The sequence below is a fragment of the Apium graveolens genome, chromosome 8 (genome assembly GCF_009905375.1).
Source record: "Apium graveolens cultivar Ventura chromosome 8, ASM990537v1, whole genome shotgun sequence".
Lineage (NCBI taxonomy): Eukaryota > Viridiplantae > Streptophyta > Magnoliopsida > Apiales > Apiaceae > Apium > Apium graveolens.
In genome coordinates, this window is record NC_133654.1 from 110097018 (window position 1) to 110120642 (window position 23625).

Consider the following 23625-nt stretch of genomic DNA (forward strand, 5'->3'; position numbering starts at 1 on the left):
TTGTCACATGCAACTTTTATTTTCAATATTATTGGAAACACTTTGTAACCATTTGTTATGGGCTCTTAAACTTATCTGTGTGGGTAAATCACAGACGAGGCACATGGAGTTTTTGCAGTCTTTGGTGCTCTCGGCACTAACTCGTATAAGTGCTATGAGTATACGAGCATGTCTCTGGGGTATGAGGCATGATTAAGATCATGATCATTTTATTTGTTTGGGAAATGTTTTATACATTTCATTTTATCCTTCTTGTGGATAATCGGAGAAGGAACTGTTTGCACTATGCTTTGCTTAGTGTTTACTAGCGAGCAGAGGTTTTATAAGATGCCCTTATTAGTACCCACCTTACTTGTTCTCAGCCATTTCTTTGATTTTGTTTGGATTAGTTGGTTCCTTGCTTCTAAATAATTACTGTCATATTACTCATCTTCTTGGCTAATTATTAAAATCAAATATATTCTTTTGCTTTACCTTTTAATGATATATTCATACTGGGCATTTGGCTCACTCGTATTTATTTCTTTCCACAGGTAGTCGGGGGTAAAGCGGGGGTATGATGAGTGTTGCCCAGATTTAAGCTTGTTATCTAGTTGAAAATAAAGTCAAGGACATATTTTATTCCATATTATTTTGGATCTTGTTAGAGAACTTTATATTGAAGATTTTGAACTTTTATTAGTTTAATAAATTATGTTTAGCTTGTTTTGCTTTCATTAATAAATAAGACTTAGCTTGTGTAGCATCTACTTGTTTAAGTGGGGTGTTACAACGTTTATATCAGAGCTTAGGTTATAGTTTCTGTAGACTATCCTTTAGGATTTGACCTGTGAGTTTTGGGTTGACTCCATACGGGTAGATTTAAGATTTTGGATATGATTTTGTGATATATGTGTTTGTGCAATCATAAAATTTTGTGCAGGATGGCAAGAGGTAGCAGTAGTCGAAATACCGGGGGGAATGATAATCAGCAGATTGTTATGGATAGGAGTACTTTTATGGAGATGTTGCGGGAAGTTTAATATGGACAGAATCCCACTGCTAATGGGCAAGATCGAGATGGTCAAACTATGTTTGATCGTTTTATGAAGCAAAGACCCAATTATTTTAAGGAGGCCAAGACTCCCATGGATGCTGAAGCTTGGATAGATCACATGGAGAAAATTTTCAGGGTCTTGGAGTGTTCAGAGGTGGAAAAGGCTCGATTTGCTACTTATCGTCTTGAGGGGGATGCTAATACTTGGTGGAAGTCTGTGGTAGCGTCGCATGCACCTGGCTATGAAAATACTCTTACTTGGCAGGTATTCAAAACTCAGTTTGGCCAGAGGTATTTTCCAGCCAGCATACGTGAGGAATATGTAAGGGAGTATCAGAGTATTACTCAGAGAGATGATGAGTCGGTGGCAGACTTTCAAGTCAGATTTCAGAGGTTAGCTGGTTATGCAAGATCTGTGGCTGGGTCAGAAGCGGATAAAATCATGAAGTTTAAGTGGGCATTGAAGAATTCCATCCGCAACCATATCATCTCTAACCGCTATACATCTATGGACACCTTGGTTGACAGTGCCAGAGATCAAGAGCTTCATCAGGCTGACTTTCTCAAGAAACGAGACATGCAAAATCAGAAAAGAAAAAGAGAAGATGACTTTTCCGAGCGTCGACATGGATTTCAGAAAAATGGTGGTTCTTCAGGTGGATTCAAACCAAATGATCAGAGGTATAATACTCGGAATTTTCAGCAAAAGAATGGAAATCAAGGAAATGAGCAAAAGAGGTCTTTCAACCAAACTGGAAATAAGGAAGCATCTAAGTGTGAGCATTGTGGAAAGATGCATGAAGGAAGCACTTGTTATTGGGCTACTAGAGCATGCTTCAATTGTGGAAAGAAGGGTCACACTATTCGAGACTGTCAGATGCCACCAAAGAAGCCTTGGGATCGTAAGGATCAGGGAGAGAAAAGCAACCAGAAGACTTCCGGTCGTGTGTTTTCCATCACTGCAAAAGATGCTACAAGTACTCTAGGTACCATTTCAGGATCACTTTCTGTCGGTAATGGAAATGCTATAGTCTTATTTGATACTGGAGCTACACATTCATTTGTCTCTACATCTTATGCTAAACAATTAGACATTGCATCCACTGCACTTATATCGGATTTTTCTGTTGGCACTCCTATGGGTGTAACTATACTTGTAAATTCTCAGTATCTTGATTGTATAGTTAGAGTAGACGATAGAGAACTACTTGTAGATCTCTTACCTATTCAGATGAGGGACTTTGATATCATACTGGGGATGGATTGGCTGGAGCGACACAAAGCTACAATTGATTGTCCAGGAAAAAGAATAATTTTTGGCGACTCCAATTCGCCCGAGTTCGTGTTTCAGGGTTCTAAGCCTAGTGGTTGTGGAAAATTCATTTCGGCCATCAAGGCTAAGAAGATGATTGCTTATGGATGTGAAGGATTTTTGGCTCATGTGATTGACACGTCCAAAGTGCATCCAGACTTAGAAGATGTTCTTGTTGTTCGTGAGTTTTCAGATGTATTTCCCGATGATTTGGAGGGTCTTCCTCCAGAAAGAGAGGTGGAATTTTCTATCGATTTGTTACCAGATGCACAACCTATTTCTAAGGCACCTTATAGAATGGCTCCGTTAGAGCTACAAGAGCTGAAAGAACAGCTGGAGGAGTTACTTGATAAGGGTTTTATTAGACCCAGTGTTTCACCTTGGGGAGCACCAGTTCTATTTGTGAAGAAGAAGGATGGTTCGATGAGACTCTGTATTGATTATCGAGAGTTGAACCGAATCACAGTGAAGAATAGATATCCATTACCGAGGATCGATGACTTATTTGATCAGCTTCAAGGAGCAAAATACTTTTCGAAGATTGATCTACGGTCAGGTTACCATCAACTAAGAGTGAAGGCAAGTGATATTCCGAAGACAGCATTCATGACTCGTTACGGACACTACAAGTTTCTTGTTATGTCTTTTGGATTGACAAATGCACCTACAGTTTTCATGGACCTAATGAACAGGGTATTCAAGGATTTTCTGGACAAGTTTGTGATTGTGTTTATTGATGATATATTGGTGTATTCAAAGTCAAGGGAGGAGCATGAAGAGCATCTTCGAATTGTGTTGGAAACACTACGGAATAACAAATTGTATGCAAAATACAAGAAGTGTGAATTTTGGCTTGATCAAGTTGCATTTTTGGGACATATTGTATCAGCAGATGGAATCAGGGTGGATCCGGCCAAGGTTGAGGCTATTACCAATTGGCCAAGACCTAGCACTGCGACGGAAGTGAGGAGTTTCTTGGGACTCACGGGCTACTATCGCCGATTTGTAGAAGGCTTTTCGACAATTGCGATGCCATTGACACAGTTGACTCAAAAAAGCAACAAGTTCATATGGACCGATGAGTGTGAGACTAGTTTTCAAGAATTGAAGAAGAGACTTGTGACATCACCAGTATTGACACTACCATCAGGATTGGGAGGCTATGTGATTTATAGCGATGCTTCGAAGAAGGGACTTGGCTGTGTATTGATGCAACATGGAAAGGTGATTGCCTACACTTCAAGACAATTAAAGCCTCACGAGGTGAATTATCCGACACATGACTTAGAGCTTGCAGCCGTCATTTTTGCATTGAAGATATGGAGACACTATTTGTATGGTGATAAGTGTGAGATCTTTACTGACCACAAGAGTTTGAAGTACATATTCACGCAGAAGGAGCTTAATATGAGGCAAAGACGATGGATTGAATTATTGAAAGACTATGATGTGAGCATTCAGTATCATCCCGGCAAGGCTAATAAGGTTGCAGATGCTTTAAGCAGGAAAGATTTTGGAAATTTGGCCGCTTTGGTGACGCAACAACAACCTCTTCAACGTGAGATTGAGAAATTTGGTTTGGAGTTTTATCATCAGAATACAGTTGGTATGGTAGCAAGTTTGCATGTCGAGCCTAGTCTTATCACTAGGATTAAGGCAGCTCAGGATGGAGATGGAGAATTGTGGTCTTTTGTCCAGAATATTGATCCTGAAAAGCAACCAGGATTTCATTTTAATGATCATAGCATTCTATGGATGTATAATCGTCTATGTGTGCCTGCTAACAAGGAACTCAGGGAGGAATTGATGGAAGAGGCCCATAGATCACCATTTTCTATTTATCCAGGTGAGACAAAGATGTATCGAGATTTAAAGGAACACTTTTGGTGGAGCGGCATGAAACGAGATATTGCCGATTTTGTTTCGAAGTGTTTGACTTGTCAACAGGTGAAGATTGAGCACCAGAGGCCAAGTGGCTTATTACAACCATTGGAGTTACCTACTTGGAAGTGGGAGAATATTTGCATGGATTTTGTCATAGGACTGCCTAAGACTTTTAAGAAACATGATGCGATATGGGTGATTGTAGACAGACTCACTAAATCTGCTCACTTTTTGGCAATCCGTGAGAATATGAACTTGGAGAGCTTAGCGCTATTATACAGGAATGAGATTGTTAGACTACACGGGATTCCAGTTTCGATTGTGTCCGACAGAGATCCCAGATTCACTTCAAGATTTTGGAAAGGATTTCAAAAGGCATGGGGCACCAAGTTGAACTATAGCATAGCTTTTCATCCACAGTCGGATGGGCAGTCAGAGAGGACAATTCAGACCTTGGAGGACATGTTGCGAGCATGTGCATTAGAGTGGTATGGAAATTGGGATGACTATTTGCCTTTGGTTGAATTTGCTTATAATAACAGTTGGCAGAGCAGCATTGGTATGGCTCCTTTTGAGGCACTATATGGGCGCAAGTGTAGAACACCTATTTGTTGGAATGAAGTAGGAGAAAAGCTTTTAGAAGGTCCCGATCTAGTCCAAGTCACTACAGATAAGGTAGCAGTTGCTCGAGAAAGACTTGAACAAGCTCGATCTAGGCAGAAGAGTTATGCTGATAAGGGTAGGCGAGAATATGAATTTAAAGTAGGAGACAAGGTCTTCCTTAAGGTATCTCCTCAGAGAGGCATTCAGCGATTTGGTCAGAAGGGTAAGCTAAGTCCGAGGTATATAGGACCTTTTGAGATTCTTGAGAGGGTTGGAGCTGTGGCATATAGAGTTGCTTTACCGCCACAATTGTCACGGGTGCACAATATGTTTCATGCATCGGTTATGAGGAAGTATGTATATCATCCTAATCATGTTGTTCAGTATCCCTTAGATGCATTTCGTGAAGATTTGTCTTGTGAAGAAGAAGCTGAAGCTATATTGGCGAGGGAGGAGAGAGTGTTGTGCAAGAGCACGATCCCTTTTGTTAAAGTTTTATGGAAAAATCATGATGTTTGGGAAGCTACTTGGGAAACCGAGGATTCAGTTCGTGCAAGATATCTGTACCTCTTCGAATCAGGTACTTCACGAGAATTTCGAGGACGAAATTATTTTAAGGAGGGAAGAATATAATACCCCATATTTTATTTGGTACATTGTTGGTGCAATAACTTAGTAAATATTTATTAATTGATTTTAGAATTCAAAATTATGGATAATGTTTTATGTAGATAATAGGCTGTTAAAAATTTGAATTTTGTAAGCTATCTTTTAGTTGTTTAAAATTTGAATATGAGTCAAACCGGGTGATAGTTAATAGTTTGTTGAGCTACTTATTATATAAACAAAGTCACCCTGTTAGTGCTTTCACACAAAAAAAACTCATCTTAGAGCGACAGATAACAAAATGGAAAATGAGTAGTATTATATAACTTATGAGTGAGATAGAAGAGTTGGTGCATAAGAAAGGAAGCTTTGGATCTACATGTGCAAGAAGGTCAGAGAAGAGCTAACTGGAGTGTCACTGTTAAAATATTGGGTTATTAAAGATTAAGAGAAGGAGAAATAGATTTTTGGGTTATTAAAGATCAAAAGGAGGAGAAAGATAGCTAGGTCGGCCAAAACTTTCAGAGAAGTGTACATCTTGAGGAGGTTTATTTAAAATTTAATTATGTAATTTAAGATGATTACTATTTATATTGTATACTAATATTAATCATTTTATTTTCAGGTTTATAATTATTTGTACACATTTTTTTTACATATTAAATCAGGCTCTAAATTCAGGTAAGTTTTATCAAATTATTATATTATTTGTTTATGTGTTTATATATTGTGTTAGGTTATTGTTTAATGCATGTTTAATTGATTTAATTAATTAATTGTTATTTGTACTGGCTACAAGATGTTTAATTAGTAGTATTTTAATTAGTCATGTTCCTGTTGTTTTTGTTTTTAATTTTTATGTCATTAAGTTGGTTTAAGAAATTATATGATTCTCAGGTTTTTTTTACATTTTATTAAGTGGATGATATGGTACATTTTAATATTGTTAGTGTCTGGCTAGTTTTGTTAATTATTATTTACTAGTTATGTGTGTGAGTTGTTCACAATATTATCATGTTATATTATGCTAGTTTGTTAATATGTAAAAATATTTGTAAAATAAAATCTATTTTTACAAGATTTAGTTTATTGAGATTTATTAAAATTGACAAAATATGTATTTGTAGGACTAATGATATGCATAGTATTTTATTTTACAGGAGATATGTAGTCAAAATATTTTGTTAATTAAGTTAAGTAATTAACAATTGGTTGTTTGTTTATCTAAAATTATAAATTGTTTACATTTGTTAATCTTATTATATTTTCCTCATAACCTATTTGTTACTTTTTTTACCAATATGTTATTAATTAATAAATGTGTGAGAGGTGGATTTGATAAATATTGTCGGTATGTGTTGATAGACAGAGAGCATGCTATATTTATTTTTATCATTTTCTTAAATTGTTTTTACAATTTAATGTGTTATATTAATGTATAATTTAAGTTTGTCTACTTTTATAAAGTCATATATTTAAAGTTTTCTATATTACTTTTATAAATTAATAAAATATCTTTTATATTTTATAAACCAGCTTGTATATTATTCAGATTATTTGTTAGTTATATGTTTATACTACTCTAGCATGAGATGGTGATAATCAGTATTAGTTGTGGTAGCTGTATAAAATATTATAATTTTGTTAGCTTACTTTTTAGTGGGTTTTAGAGTTTGGCGTTTATAAATTATATTTGTGTTGATATTATAGATTGGTTTGGAGGTTGATTTGGAGCTAAGTAGTGATTTAATAATTTAGACTCGTTCCAGGTACGAGTATCTTTCATTCTCTCTTCATTTAAAATATATTTTCTTCCCCTGTACTTATTGTCCCATCATATTTATCTTATCAAATTTTATTTTGTTAAGTGTATATGTACACTTGTTAATTTTTGCTCAGCCATCTTTGATCCATGTTGTTGCTTAACCACTTTTGATCTATGTTGCCTATCTGTATACTTGATTTGTCACATGCAACTTTTATTTTCAATATTATTGGAAACACTTTATAACCATTTGTTATGGGCTCTTAAACTTATCTGTGTGGGTAAGAGTTTTTGCAGTCTTTGGTGCTCTCGGCACTAACTCGTATAAGTGCTATGAGCATACGAGCATGTCTCTGGGGTATGAGGCATGATTAAGATCATGATCATTTTGTTTGTTTGGGAAATGTTTTATACATTTCATTTTATCCTTCTTGTGGATAACCGGAGAAGGAACTGTTTGCACTGTGCTTTGCTTAGTGTTTACTAGCGAGCAGAGGTTTTATAAGATGCCCTTATTAGTACCCACCTTACTTGTTCTCAGCCATTTCTTTGATTTTGTTTGGATTAGTTGGTTCCTTGCTTCTAAATAATTACTGTCATATTACTCATCTTCTTGGCTAATTATTAAAATCAAATATATTCTTTTGCTTTACCTTTTAATGATATATTCGTACTGGGCATTTGGCTCACTCGTATTTATTTATTTCCACAGGTAGTCGGGGGTAAAGCGGGGATATGATGAGTGTTGCCCAGATTTTAGCTTGTTATCTAGTTGAAAATAAAGTCAAGGACATGTTTTATTCCATATTATTTTGGATCTTGTTAGAGAACTTTATTTTGAAGATTTTGAACTTTTATTAGTTTAATAAATTATGTTTAGCTTGTTTTGCTTTCATTAATAAATAAGACTTAGCTTGTGTAGCATGTACTTGTTTAAGTGGGGTGTTACATAAGTAATCAATTCATTTATCAAAATAGCAACCTCGTTGCGAATATAAAATACACCACAGAGCCGGATCCCTTAGATTTTTGAGCGAGTATTCAAGTCTCCTTCAAAAAGGAAGATCTTAAATTTGAAAACGAGTTTTGGGATCCGCTCTAACCTTTAAAAATCATTTTGAAGACTCGAAAACATTTTTAAGAATATTTGGAGTAATGCTGATTTAATGAAATAAATCAGTCCTGATCTATTAGAAAATATCTGAATATTATTATTTAAATAATATTCTCATAAAGGATAATCTCTATAAAAATAATTGAAGTAGAAGTTTTAAAACTCATACTTGAAATGAATAATAAATAACCAAAGATATACTTATACGAAAGTACGATCTTTATTTGAATAATCGAAAATAAGTTTGATTATCGAAACATTATTCTTTAATAAAATAAAAAATATTATTTAACAAAATAAGCGGAGTCATAAGTCCTCGAATAAATATTCAAAATAATATTCATTAATTAAAATAAAGTTATCGAATAGTTTTGAAAACTATATCTATATATATATATATAAATATATATATAATATACTCGGGAACATCAACTCCCGGTTTTAAAAAATGTTCGCCTTTGGGTCCCCTATACTAAGGGTATACGCAATTACTGCTTATCTCTAGCATAGGTATTATGCAACTTATAAGCATTTGAATCAACAGTTAGATATCAATATTATGAAACAGGCATGCATATAAACCATATCAGCATGCTCCAATATATCACAAGATTTGTTAATAACAATCATGCATCTATCACAAGATAATGCATATACATATATACATCACCACAACAGTATAACGAGTAGAAAACTTGCCTGAGTGCTCTCGGATAGACTTAAGCTTAGAGTGGGTCCGATAACCTATGAACAACAACATAAGTCAGAATTAAACCCCGGTCGCTTATGAAACTAGACTTTAACCAATTGAACCCTAACGTTCGCATTTGCGCTTAACGATTCACTTAAGTCGCTCGAGTACCCTCGGCTCCACCATTTTTAATAAATTAACCATTAAGAATTTTAAGGCGATTCTTTCGCGAGTACCCTACCAACTGCCTAATTCACTTTACATAATTGTTTCATACTCGAATTAGTCATTTAAGGGCCTTAACCAAGGTTTCAAAGTAAGGTGAGAGGTAATGGTTCGGTCGCGAAACGCCGTTACTTAAAACGGTCGTTTCTCATAAACCGTACATCGGATTCAAGCGAACCACATATCAAAACGAAGCTCGCAACATGAACTATCTAATCATGGAAATGGTCAAAAACTATCAGTGAGTTCACGGGTCCTGATGTTAAGAACAAAAGCAGTCTAAGGTAAATCGGGCATTACGACGGCTATGTTTATGCGATTACCAAATTTATACCACTCCAAATCAATCCACAATCAACCCACAATCATTACTACAACTAAAATCCATCCATACTTTACTACAACAGCCCCAACATCTCAAGATTTCCAATTTATACTACTCTCAATCATGAACTAAAAGCTATACTTAAGTTCATTAACCAATAATCAAGATTTACAACAACAAACCTATTACAAATCCAACCACACTCTAAGTATAAAAGAACCATGCTTCTGATGAACCATATCAATCATAAAAACTCTAAATATACAAAAGTAGGGCTAGGGTATGAGATTATACCTTCCTTGGTGAGTAAAAGTAACCAAGGAGCTTGGAATCACCCTTGAAAATCCTTACCAAAGCTATATCTAAACAAAAACACAAGATCAAAATTTTTAAGATCTTGAAAACACTATTCACCCTCTTCTTCCATGAATTATTGGAAGATATTGTGAAGGAAATGGAAGCTTAGATTCATAGGATAGCTATATCTAAGTATAAGGAACCTTGGATAATTATCTCACCAATTATCAAAGCTTGGAACTTGAATTTGGATTTTTTCTTCTTGGAAAAGAGAAAAGGGTCGAGAGCTTCTTGCTTGGAAAATGGAAAGTCAACTTGTGTTTTTGTGTTATGAATTGTTTTGGCTTGGTTGCTTTCTTTTGTTGTTAATTACATTTGTTACCATGGTAAAAATTGTGTGGCTTATAATCAACCAACAAATCCTTCCCATTTTGTCATGCTTATGTCATCCACTTATGTTATCTTGTTACACTTGTCTTCCTCTTGTTGGTGTGATGACATCATCACCCACTAACCTCCTTGATTTACTCCTAATTTCTTGGCCAATGACCGCTGATCTGTTATACGGTTCGCTTAACTTTCGTTCTCGTTTATCGTTTGAGGGATCATACCCGGGATCTTATTACTTGGGTTCCCTTAACCTTTCTCAATACATTATATTCCTTTTTATGATCCTCTCTTATAATCCTTGAATTTAAATCCTTTTTATCCTGTTACCTTATACTCAATTCTTTCGGTATCTGGTGGATTTTCGGGAAAAATCAAAGTGTTCGAATTTTTATTCCGACGATCTTTACATACACTTATATACCATATAGTGTACTAATAAGATCTCAGAATAACAATAAAAGAACCTCTACAAAGTGTGGCATGAAAAGTTTTCTTATTCAGCATAATCAACAAAATCACTATTCATAAGGGTTACAAAAAGTTCAAAATTTTTGGGGTTATTACAGTCTCCCCTCCTTAAAAGGATTCCGTCCCGGAATCAGATAGAAAACAATTGGGGATGCTTTTCTAGCATTGTGCCTTCTATCTCTCAAGTCAATTTTCCCACATTGTGGTTCTGCCACAAAATCCTGACTAGCATTTGTTCCTTTCTCCTAAGCACTTGTTCCTTTTCGATCTATAACTCTTCCTGGTTGCTCCATATAGGTTACGTTTAGTTGCATGTGTATGCGCTCATACGCCCCTATTTATCTGGCATCCGAATTACACTTCCTTAGTATTGATACATGGAACACGTTATGAACTTGCTACAGGTTCGGGGGTAGGGCTAGCTCATATGCTAACTTCCCAATACGTCTTAATACCTCAAAGGGTCCAACAATTCGAGGGCTTAGCTTTCCTTTCTTTCCGAACTTCATCCGTCCTTTCCAAGGGATACCTATAACTGCACTAGGTCCCCTACTTCCTACTCTTTGTCCTTTCGTGTCAAATTAACATACTTCTTATGTCCATCTTGGGCTACTACCAGCCGTCCTCTGCTTAGATCTATTATATCCTTGGTCCTTGGGACCACTGCGGGTTCGAGCATCTTGCGCTCTGCAACATCATCCTAACATAAGGGAGATCGACATTGTGTTCCCTCAAGGATCTCATAAGGCGATATCTCGATACTGACATACGATCTATTACCGTAAGAAAACTCAATCTGCGTTAAGTGACCATTCCAAATTCTTTCAAGTCTATTACACAGACTCTCATAATAGCTTCTAGCACTATAGCTTTTGATTCTCAATACTCCTTCTTTTCTTGTTCGTAGTCATTACTATCTTCCGTACATAATACTATACTGGATACACTTTTGCTCGTTAGTATTCTATAACCTTTTACTAACCGCGTCAACCTTAGTATCACGAACGCGTTTCGATTTTGGAGACAACACACTTGCAGTAGTCATTTTCTAGCTGCTTCTATCTTTGGAAGCTTGATCAATCATATAGAAGTAAAGGAATTTATTGAGAGATCACTATGATCATGAACACTTGTTTTATTGCATAGTTAGTACAGAAGGTGACCAGCCTTTAGTACTTGACAAGCAATTAAACAACATGTGGTATCCTACTAGGCTTCTATCACACAGATAGATAGTCATTCGACAATACCTCCCCTTCTGGAAGGGTTGTTCTTCTCAGCTTACATGAAATGAAAATGAGAGAAAAGAATGAATTGAAGAGAATCGTATATATATATATATATAAATACTTCCACAAAATATCTGGCTTGGAATCTACCTCTGAACTATAGAGGTTTGTCATAGGAGAACAAAACATATACGTATATATATCAACATCAAGTATTATAGCATCGCATTTTACATGCCTAAATATTTTTGCTATTCCGTCCATCATTCTATGGACCCATGCTCTTGCACGAGCTTATAAACAATCACCTTTGAAACTTCCTCGACATCGAAAATCGAATATGAGATTTCATTCTAGACATCATCGTTATTAGAATTCTATGCTTGCATCGCAACCTTCCTCGTATAGTAATACGACCCTCTATTGATAAGAAGGAATAAATATTCAATTGGTAGATAATCGACTTAAATAGTCTATCAATAACAACTTATACATCACCATAACCCGATTAGTGGTACTCAATCTCGACATCCATTACAATATAGCTCTCACTGTTGTAATCGGCTCATTATTTAAAGAATCGTTGATGCATTACTATAGTCCACCACGGACCTACTATAGTCATTCGTTTTCCATGAAATCTTTATATCTAACCATACAAAGTCCATACCTACCTTATCGAATTCTTCTAAGGAATTAACATAATCACCATTCACAATTCATGAAGAACACTCCAGATCCTGACGTACATTCATGACATGAAGCAGATAAAATTGCAGAAGAGTTTCAATCAAAGCAATGATAGCAGGTTAATACCATTCTTAATCATATGCCTTCAATAGAAGACTTAACTCAAAGGTTCGTTTAGTCCTTTTGAAATATGGTCATGTCTTATTCTCAAGATAGTACCTTCTAAGATATGTAGCCCGCTCACGGCGATAACATGAATTAAATCTTGACCAAACTACTATTATGATTAAGTATCGCATAATCATCAGAAGGAATGTCAATCTTTCACACCATAATACAACCTTCACGGCTTTAACCATCATCAATGTATTCCTCTGGCACGAGCGCCTATAATTGCCCTCTTACACTTAAAGTGTCGGCCACCTCTTTGGCCTTTCCTGATAGTAAAATTTCCTTACAATTAATATCATTTTAACCACCTGCAAATAAATTTTCTACCTCATTTCAATCACTGCTTATGTGAAAATGCTTTTCTTAAGTCCTAGTGAGGAAAAAAAAAATTCACCATTTTTTTCCATAAGTCATTGCCTTAGTCTTTAGATGTGAACATTGTCACGACTGACTCTCGATCATACTTACGACGTCTCTTATCTTGGGTCCTTCTTGTTTTCACCAATCCCGACTCTCATTGGGTCGATCTATACTTTCTTATGGTTCAACACGTGCCCCACCTGGCATTATTATAATTACGTCATATTTCCTTCATCAAAATTTCTATTCTTGAGAACTTTGATTATTACCTTTCTCCAATTAGTCATTTAAGGGCCTTAACCAAGGTTTCAAAGTAAGGTGAGGGGTAATGGTTCGGTCGCGAAACGCCATAACTTAAAACGGTCGTTTCTCCTAAACCGTACATCGGATTCAAGTGAACCACATATCAAAACGAAGCTCGCAACATGAACTATCTAATCATGGCAATGGTCAAACCTATCAGTGAGTTCACGGGTCCTGATGTTAAGAACAAAAGCAGTCAAAGGTAAATCGGGCATTACGACGGCTATGTTTACGCGATTACCAAAGTTATACCACTCCAAATCAATCCACAATCAACCCACAATCATTACTACAACCAAACTCCATCCATAATTTACTACAACAGCCCCAACATCTCAAGATTTTCAATTTATAATACTCTCAATCATGAACTAAAAGCTATACTTAAGTTCATTAACCAATAATCAAGATTTACAATAACAAACCTATTACAAATCCAACCACACTCTAAGTATACAAGAATCATGCTTCTCATGAACCATATCATTCATAAAAACTCTAAATATACAAAAGTAGGGCTAGGGTATGAGATTATACCTTCCTTGGTAAGTAAAAGTAACTAAGGAGCTTGGAATCACCCTTGAAAATCCTTACCAAAGCTATATCTAAACAAAAACACAAGATCAAAATTTTTAAGATCTTGAAAACACTATTCACCCTCTTCTTCCATGAATTATTGGAAGATATTGTGAAGGAAATGGAAGCTTAGATTCATAGGATAGCTATATCTAAGTATAAGGAACCTTGGATAATTATCTCACCAATTATCAAAGCTTGGAACTTGAATTTGGATTTTTTCTTCTTGGAAAAGAGAAAAGGGTCGAGAGCTTCTTGCTTGGAAAATGGAAAGTCAACTTGTGTTTTTGTGTTATGAATTGTTTTGGCTTGGTTGCTTTCTTTTGTTGTTAATTACATTTGTTACCATGGTAAAAATTGTGTGGCTTATAATCAACCAACAAATCCTTCCCATTTTGTCATGCTTATGTCATCCACTTATGTTATCTTGTTACACTTGTCTTCCTCTTGTTGGTGTGATGACATCATCACCCACTAACCTCCTTGATTTACTCCTAATTTCTTGGCTAATGACCGCTGATCTGTTATACGGTTCGCTTAACTTTCATTCTCGTTTATCGTTTGAGGGATCATACCCGGGATCTTATTACTTGGGTTCCCTTAACCATTCTCAATACATTATATTCCTTTTTATGATCCTCTCTTATAATCCTTGAATTTAAATCCTTTTTATCCTATTACCTTATACTCAATTCTTTCGGTATCTGGTGGATTTTCGTGAAAAATCAAAGTGTTCGAATTTGGATTCTGACGATCTTTACATACACTTATATACCATATAGTGTACTAATAAGATCTCAGAATAACAATAAAAGAACCTCTACAAAGTGTGGTATGAAAAGTTTTCTTATTCACCATAATCAGCAAAATCACTATTCATAAGGGTTACAAAAAGTTCAAAATTTTTGGGGTTATTACATCGCATACTAAGAATAACATAGGATATTCTCTTCCTATACTGGAAGGGGTAGATCCTCTATTGACGTTAATTATCTCTGTACACAAATCCTTATGCCCAGAATAGACCTAATGGATGTCTTTGAGACAAAGGACTAAACCAAAGCACAGTTCATTATATACAAGATAACTTTAACGATCTCAAGTCTAAGGACACTTGTACAACTATCACTCAGTGAACCACTATTGACACGTGAGTAATCTCCATTAGTTCTTCAACTTATCGAGTCATGTTCAGTGAACTTATTCCCTAATAAGCACCTACATACTAGCTATAGTGTCACCACACAAATGCCTATGAGAACAGACATCCTCCTGAAGGGAGCAAGCATAGTATGTACCAATCTTTGCGGATCCACTAACATCCGATTAGTTATCATATGATCAGGAACTGTTTAAGTCTAGAGTTGTCATCTTCTAGATCTCACTATTATAATCTCATTATAATTCTAGAAGTTTTACTCTAAACTATGGAGCATCTTATTTAAAACACTTTAAATAGATAAAGCCCATAATAAAAACATAACAAGTCTTTTATTAATTCAAATGAAATCAAATAGGAATACAAGAAAGTTCTTCCTAACTCATCATACATGATTGGATTTAGGACAAACACTTTCAATCTTTTGGAAGGTTCAACTATAAGGCCCAGTTGCGAAGGCCCAAGCTCATTCGTAATCGTAGGACTTCACGAATAATGCATCTCCCTGCACAAGGATAATATTCCGTTACAGCTATCTTCCTTGAGTTAGGAACGCATGTATATCCACGACTCACCCCAAATTTTAGACGCATCCATGTCCCTCGAATGAGGATAATTCACCAGATAATGGGACAGGTAATCCCAAGATCTTGGGTGCAAAGTGCAGGATGACTCCAAAGTTTTCCAACAAGGACACCCGTTGAATGCAAGAACAAAGCTCCCAAAGCACACACCAATGTTAACCCCGCATCCCAACAAGGACACCCATTGAAAATAGGAGGATGCATTCCATCATCAGGCATACCCCTGTAGGACTTCAAGATTTTCACGGACACCCCCCTCCTTGACCGACTCAAGGAGGGAATTCTTCAGAGAGTATCTACAACAAATATGTTAGTGAAAAATAATCCTCCATTGCTCCCTACATGCTTGTCTTGTCTTGAACTTGTCTTTGTTTCCCTTGTCGTAGGTGAGGACAAGCCTAACTATCAAATGAATCCAAAAGTATGCATCTCCCTAGGCTAGGACGCGTCCTCACCCTGTGCAATGTACACATTCTCCCTTATATTGTAACCCAAACACATAGATAATCCATATCTTGCATTTCCTCTTATAAAGCACGTCCTACACTAGGGCATGTCCTCACTCTACGGGGTGCACCCACTTCCTCTTGCATTGAGATCTTTCTTCCAATTGGCCCATAACATGTATTTCAACCAATGAGGGTGCATCCTACCCTTAGGGTGCATCCTCCCCTCATGCCTTACAGCCTAAAACCTAACCCTTCATCCTTTTGCCCCAATTTGATTCTAATTGACCCATTCTTGACTCGAAATGATCCAATACCAACTTTTGGCTATAACACATATTTTCGATGTCAAAATTTTATTATGTTTTGACGTATTACTTAAAATTGATTTTTTGTAAATTATAAATTATTTAATGGTTTTTATAAAAATGTGAAGAATTGAAGACAAAAATCGCGATAATAATGCTTGATAGTTTTCTTATGAAAAAATAAGTGTTTAATTTAGAAATATAAATAAAAATTCTAAAATAAGTAAATTTTTGATAAAAGACGAGAAAAATGTACCAAAAAAATATTTAAGTGATAAGTAATCTTCTACACTATTATATTAAATATAAAACATTGAAAGTTTTGTTGATAGTTATTTGGTCACCTCTAAATTTATAATTATATTTAACATAAAATACTATCATTAATATATTAATATTCACAATATATTTACATAAATACAAATAAAATTTACTACTACAAATAGTGCCTACGACATCACCCCTTTAACATCAGTTAGAAATGCCACCGATGTTAAACACAGTTTTAACATCGGTCGCTTCAAAGCCGATGTTAAAGATGTTGTAAGACATCGGTATCTTAACCAACCGACGTCTATAATCGTTTTTAAAAAAAAAGACCCGCTTCTTTCTTTCCCCCGTTAATACACCAAAAAATTCCCCCATTAACCAAAAATTTTATTCTCAGTTTCCCCCCTTAACCAAAACCGTTCCCCCCTCTCTCTCATTCTCTCTTCTCTCTCTCTCATTCTCTCTTCTCTCTCACTGTCTCGTCTCTCTTCACTCTTCTCTCTTCTCTCTCATCTCTCACTGTCTCTTTTCTCACTCACTCTCTCTAACCTAAAACCCTATTTTGTACAAACCTATTTATATGAATTAAACTCAATTAATTCATAAATCGAGCTCGATTGCTGCTAAAGAGCCTTGAAAGAAGTCCGGACTACTCGATTAGTGTGAGAAAAGTATGTTTCTTTCGAACTTATTTTCAAATTTTATGTTTTGATTTTAATCGAGTTTGTTTACAGGTCGGTCTTTGGAGCTTTGTTAATCTTGAAGTTGGGTTTGCTCGATTAGGTAAGATTTTATTAAAATTGTACATGCATGTGTATGTTTTGTTACTTTAATAGATGCATGTGTATATATAAGTTGGGTTTGCTCTGTTTAAATATGAAACAAATTGTATATATTGCTTCTGCCTCTCTGTTTATTCCTCCATGTTCTTGTTTAATTTTAGGAACTTTTTTTTTTGAAGTAAAATTATAGCAAATGTTTAATCGTGTAAATATGTGTATATATTAAACGAAACGTTTAATATATATGTGCAAACTCATCTATTAAAATTTTAATTGTTTAATGTATATATATAAACATGTATATATATACAAATGCTTCTACTTCTCCATGGAATGTATGTGATTGTGTATATTGGGCTGCTCATATGTGTTTAAATTTAGTTATGTTGTGTGCTTGTTTAATTATGCGTGTTACAAACATTCGTATTACAAGCATTCGGTGATGCGTACGTTATGAGTATTGTATAATAGTTGTAATGATATGTTAAGTATAATCCTATTTAAGTAAACAATTATGTGTTACTTCTTAATATTTGAAATGACAAACAGGTAGGTTGCTAGGTTGCTGTTGCTTGTGTCTATATATAAATTACTCATTGTCAAAATCAGCACTCACACTCTCCTCTCTCTCTCTCTCTCTCTCTCTCGAATAGAGCTGCCTCCTTGACAAAATCAGTACTCAGCCTCCTTAGCTCTTCTCTCTGCATATATATATACATACACATACTCTAGTTAGCTAGCTAGCTGATCAAATGTTTTTTTATAACTTATACAGATAAAATCTTGGAAGGTAATTATTTTCTCTGCATATATATATACATACACATACTCACATGCTTTCTCACTGCCTCATTGCTTTACTTTCTCGATGTTAATTATTGGATTTTTCTTGATGTTAATTATTGGATTATTTTACAAGTTAATATTATTATTATTGTTCATGTTTATCTTAACAACTACATTATGTGGACTGAAATATTTCTTTCACTTAATTTCAAGAAATGACATGTTAACTGAGTGTTTAATAATTAACAGAGTAGGGGAGTACATTACTTATTCTGTCAAAGATAATATGATGAAAAGTTCTTCCTCACATTGTCCTTGTCTAATTTGTTTTAAACATTTTACAGCTTCATAATATATTTTCAAACCATGGCAATAGCTGTGAGTGCATCCACAAGTTCACAAGTTATTTTTGGCGGGTCAGTAATGGAAAGAACAAAATCATTTAAATGCCCTCAGAATAGTACATCTCTTCAAAGTTTAAGGTTTATGAACAATATGAATCAACTCCATACGATTCGGAGGACATCAATATCTAGGCAAAATTCTAATGTTTATGCTATTGGTGGAGTCATAAGGTGTGGAAATGGAATGTCCTTGATATTTGTGGCATCAGAAGTAGGGCCATGGAGCAAAACTGGTGGGCTTGGTGACGTTATTGGTGGTTTGCCACCAGCCATGGCTATAAAAAAATAATATCAATCTTGCTTTTCTATGTCCATTATTATCCTTTGATTCATCTATATTATCAATCAATATCTGCAAAATAACCAATTGTTCTCTCTGTCCCTTCCCTAAGCTAATGGGCATCGCGTCATGACAGTCTCCCCACGTTATGACCACTATAAAGATGCTTGGGACACACAAGATGCTTGGGACACACAAGTTGTTCTACAGTAGTCAGCTTTCATATTATTCATCAACCTGGGATGTAGCTTAAAGCAGGGGATAAAACTGAGCAGGTCCGCTTTTTCCACTGTTACAAACACGGGGTAGATCGTATTTTTACGGATCATCCATGGTTTCTAGAAAAGGTTACTTCTCATCTTATTATAAAGTTTTAGTAAATTGTTTGTGTGTACCATGTAGTTTGCCTATTGTAGGCCCTACATATACGGAATCGTCATTTCTAGTCTCTGAAAGTGATAACGCTTCCATTTGTTGATTTAGTGTTAGCTTGTTTGGTTTATCAATTTCAGGTTTGGGGAAAAACTGGATCAAAAATCTATGGACCTATTACTGGCAAGGATTACCAGGACTATAAACTTCGATTTAGCTTACTTTTCCAGGTGAACAGCCCACAATTGATAGTATTTTAAAAATAGGAAGAAAGGATATCTACAATTTAGAATTTGCATCTTTGCAGGTGAAGATATTGTCTTCATTGCCAATGACTGGCATATTGCTCTCTTATCATGCTACCTGAAATCTATTTACAAATCATACGGAATGTATTTAAATGCCAAGGTATTTGGCCTTTTTCTGTTGTTCTTTCGGAGACTAGATCTACTTAACTAATATAAAGCAGAAAAGTGGTAACTTTCTACTTGCTAACTACTTGCTAACTGGTACAGGTTGCCTTTTGCATTCGCAACATAGCTTACCAAGGCAGATTTGCATTTGCTGATTTCTCACTACTAAATATTTCGAATGATTTTAAGAGTTCTTTTGATTTCATTGATGGGTATTATACATATTTTTAGTCTGCACTCAACTACAATCCTTGGAATTAAAGCTAGTCCATTATTACATGATCAACAAGTACGACAAGCCTGTGAAAGGAAGAAAAATTAATTGGATTAGGGCTGGAATACTTGAATCGGACACAAATATTCTGTATGCAGGTTTATAACAGATTAATACACCAATGTCAAATATGATGCAACAACGGTAAGTATTTTCATGACATCCATTTCTACAAAATATCTTTCAAACATCTTACATATATAATCTCGACCTTGTCAGGTAATGGATACAAAACCTCTGCTAAAAGAAGCCCTGTAGGCTGAGGTTGGATTGCCAGTAGACAGTGAAGTCCCTATTATAGGCTTTATTGAGAGACTAGAAGAACAAAGGGGATCTGATATTCTTGCAACAGCTATCTCCGGATTTATAAAAATATCTCCATCAACATAACATTATATTTGTATCGACTGCAATCATGTAACATTTAACCATCCACTGCAGGTACCCGTAGTTGTATCAACTGGTGGGCTAGTTGTGTTGTGTGCTTATATAATTATGCGTGTTACAAGTAACCGGTGATGCGTACGTTATGAGTATTGTATAGTAGTTGTAATGATATGTTAAGTATAATCCTATATAAGTAAACAACGATGTGTTACTTCTTAATGTTGATATAGTATTTTTTTTTCTTTTGTCTAGGTTTATGCACAAATGCACAGGCTTATTTTTTTAAAAAAAAGAACTCAAACATTGGTTCTTGGTATAAAGCTGATGTGAAGCAACTAAAAACACATCACCTTCTTAAACTAAAAACGATGTCTAAACTAACAAAACAAATCGAATTATAGGAATGAAAATGATGTCTAAAATGTTAAAACACATCACTTCGTGCAAGTATATAAAAGTAAATCAAAAGAAAACTGATGTCTTCTAGAACAATGTACATCGGAACTTACGCAACCGATGTTAAAGTAGAAATTCCTCAAGTGAAACTGATATTATAAGTTATGTTTAACGTCAGTTGAGTAAATAAACTGATGTAAAATACAGAGTAAGGCATCAGTTTTTTTTAGAAACTGTGATCTATCAGTTAAAATTTTTTCCCTGTTATATGTTTATACTGCTTTTTATGCTTTTTGACCTCCTAAATACCATTTTTCACAATCTAGTTTTAACATGTAATTAAAAAAGGGCTAATTATACATCAGTATGCTAAGAAAACCGATGTCTATGTACATCTTTAACATCAGCTAAAAAGCAATGCTAAAGACCCCTACCTTTCTCTACACATGCGAAGTCATCAGTTTGAAAAAAAAGACATCGATTTTTAACCGATGTCTAAGGGCATTTTTCTAGTAGTGATTATATTTGTATAATGGTAGTAGGTGATAGAATATATATTCTAAGGGATTTTATCCGCATATTTATATGATTTTGTATTTATTTGGGTATTTGTTAATATTATTTTAGTGTTTAATGACGGGAAATAATAATTTTCTCAAAATTGGAAGAGATTTGACCTATTTGGGCTAAAATCATATGGAAATTCGAATTCATTGGAGGGCTTGCGCAACAATCGGTGTTTGGGCCTTAACTTGAGTTCTGGACATCAGATTTGGGCCATTTATTAGTCCACGCGAAGCTAAAAGAATTATCTTCAGTTTGGAGGTGGTCTCATATTTTATTTTGGACTGGATAAGATCGGAAACAGGCCTTCAAATCAGACTACGAATTTCATAATTATCCAATGCAACTTAAATTTAATTTTAGGAAACAACTTTAAAATACTTTTATATTAGGTTTTATAGGGTTATTCAGGGGGATGGGAGATAGTATCGTGTATTGGATTGAGAGAGAATCTTAGAGAGAACTTGAGCAAGGATTGAAAGGATTCACTCCAAATTTGAGAGATTTCATAAAGTTGTATCTTTCTTAACTTTATAATCTTGTAATCATGGTTTCGATTATATATATGTTTATTTTCTTCATATATTATGAGTAACTAATTTCATAATCTTGGAATTAGGTAGTATTCATTGGTTAACTATAATTGTGTGATTGTATTGTGATTTCTCTACCTTGTTAATCTGTTGTTGAGTGCTTAACACAATTAAAGGAGTCGCGATTCCTTTATTTGTATCTTTAGGAATTGTAACGAATCGGAAGATGAATTGTAATTTTAGTTTATGATATGACAGACATAATTCTATTATTTGATTGGGAGATTAATATGCGAGTTATGAAACAGAAATTCCTTGGGCTTGAACAGTTTATAATCATACAGAAATTCCATGGGCTTGAACAGTTTATAATTATATGTTGATTGATCATGGGAGTGACTTTAATATGTAGTTGTAGGTATTATATTATGTCTTGGGAGAGAACAATATAATTATTAGAGGAATATTTTTAGCAAGAGCATGAGACTTTAATATCACAGTTGATCCACATTCGTTAATATCAATGAAGAACCCTTATTCCTGGATTGCTTTCTATCATCGTTAAATCATTAATTCTATTTGCTTATTAGTTTAAATTAGTTTAAAAACACAAACCCAATTATTCTTCTCACTTCTAAACAGTAAAAGAATTACAACCTGAACTAGTATTAAATTCAGTCCTTCCCTGTGAACGATACTCTTAAAATACACAACAAATTGGCGCCGCTGCCGGGGAAGGTAGCAATATTAAGTTTTAGGTTAATTATTCCTTATTGTTTAGATTTTATCAGATTTATTTCCAAAATCCATCTTATTGTGTTTTCTTTTCAGGTGCTATAACTCTTATATGCGATGTTCCGGCAAGTGCGAGATATTTAGAGTTTGACCCAGAAATCGAACGCACTTTTCGAGCTTTAAGAAAAGAGGTGAAGCAAAGAAGAGAAAGAGACAAGATGGGAGACCGTCAAGTTTCTAATAATGCCAATCCTGATAAAACTTTGATTTGGGATCATGAGACTCCTAATCTTGCAAATTGCATTTACAAGACTCCAGCGATTAATGTAGCTCAATTTACTATTAATCCAAGCTAGATACAAATGGTGAGCAACTCTGCTTTTGAAGGAGATATTGAGTGAGTGGATCCACACCGTCATCTAAAGCATTTTATGCAGATGTGTGGTTCATTTAAAATTACTAGAGTGACTACTGACCAAATACGTCTTCACATGTTCCCTTACTCTATAAAGGGAAGAGCTTTGGAAAGGTTTTAACAACTTCCAGATACTATAGTGGCTACTTGGGAAAGTCTCTCAACCGAGTTTTTGTCAAAATACTATCCTTCGGACAAGAATCAATAAATGAGGGCAATCATCATAAGTTTCAAGATGAAACCAGGTGAAGGCTTATATCAGGCATGTGAGAGATATAAGTCATTGTTAAGAAAATGTCCGCATCATGGATATTTAGAATGGATGCTTTTCAGTACTTTTTTAGGGTCCCTGAATAAAGAAGTTCGTTTGAGTTTGGATGTGGCAGCTGGAGGAGATTTTAAGAAATCACTAGTAACCAAGGAAAAAGCACTTTTCGAGCAACATGCCACAAATAACTATGAATGGGCACCT

At 35.0% G+C, this 23625-nt stretch overlaps 1 protein-coding gene and 1 pseudogene across 1 annotated transcript; both read left to right on the top strand.

Annotated features, from left to right (window-relative positions):
- The first annotated feature begins 1070 nt into the window (after positions 1-1070).
- Positions 1071-3558, top strand: LOC141679859 (uncharacterized). Its single transcript, XM_074486235.1, has 3 exons — positions 1071-2797; positions 3041-3432; positions 3524-3558. The coding sequence occupies exons 1-3, from the start codon at positions 1071-1073 to the stop codon at positions 3556-3558; spliced, it is 2154 nt and encodes a 717-aa protein (XP_074342336.1).
- Positions 3559-18746: 15188 nt separating this feature from the next.
- LOC141679860 (granule-bound starch synthase 1, chloroplastic/amyloplastic-like) lies at positions 18747-20551 on the top strand (annotated as a pseudogene).
- Positions 20552-23625: the final 3074 nt, after the last annotated feature.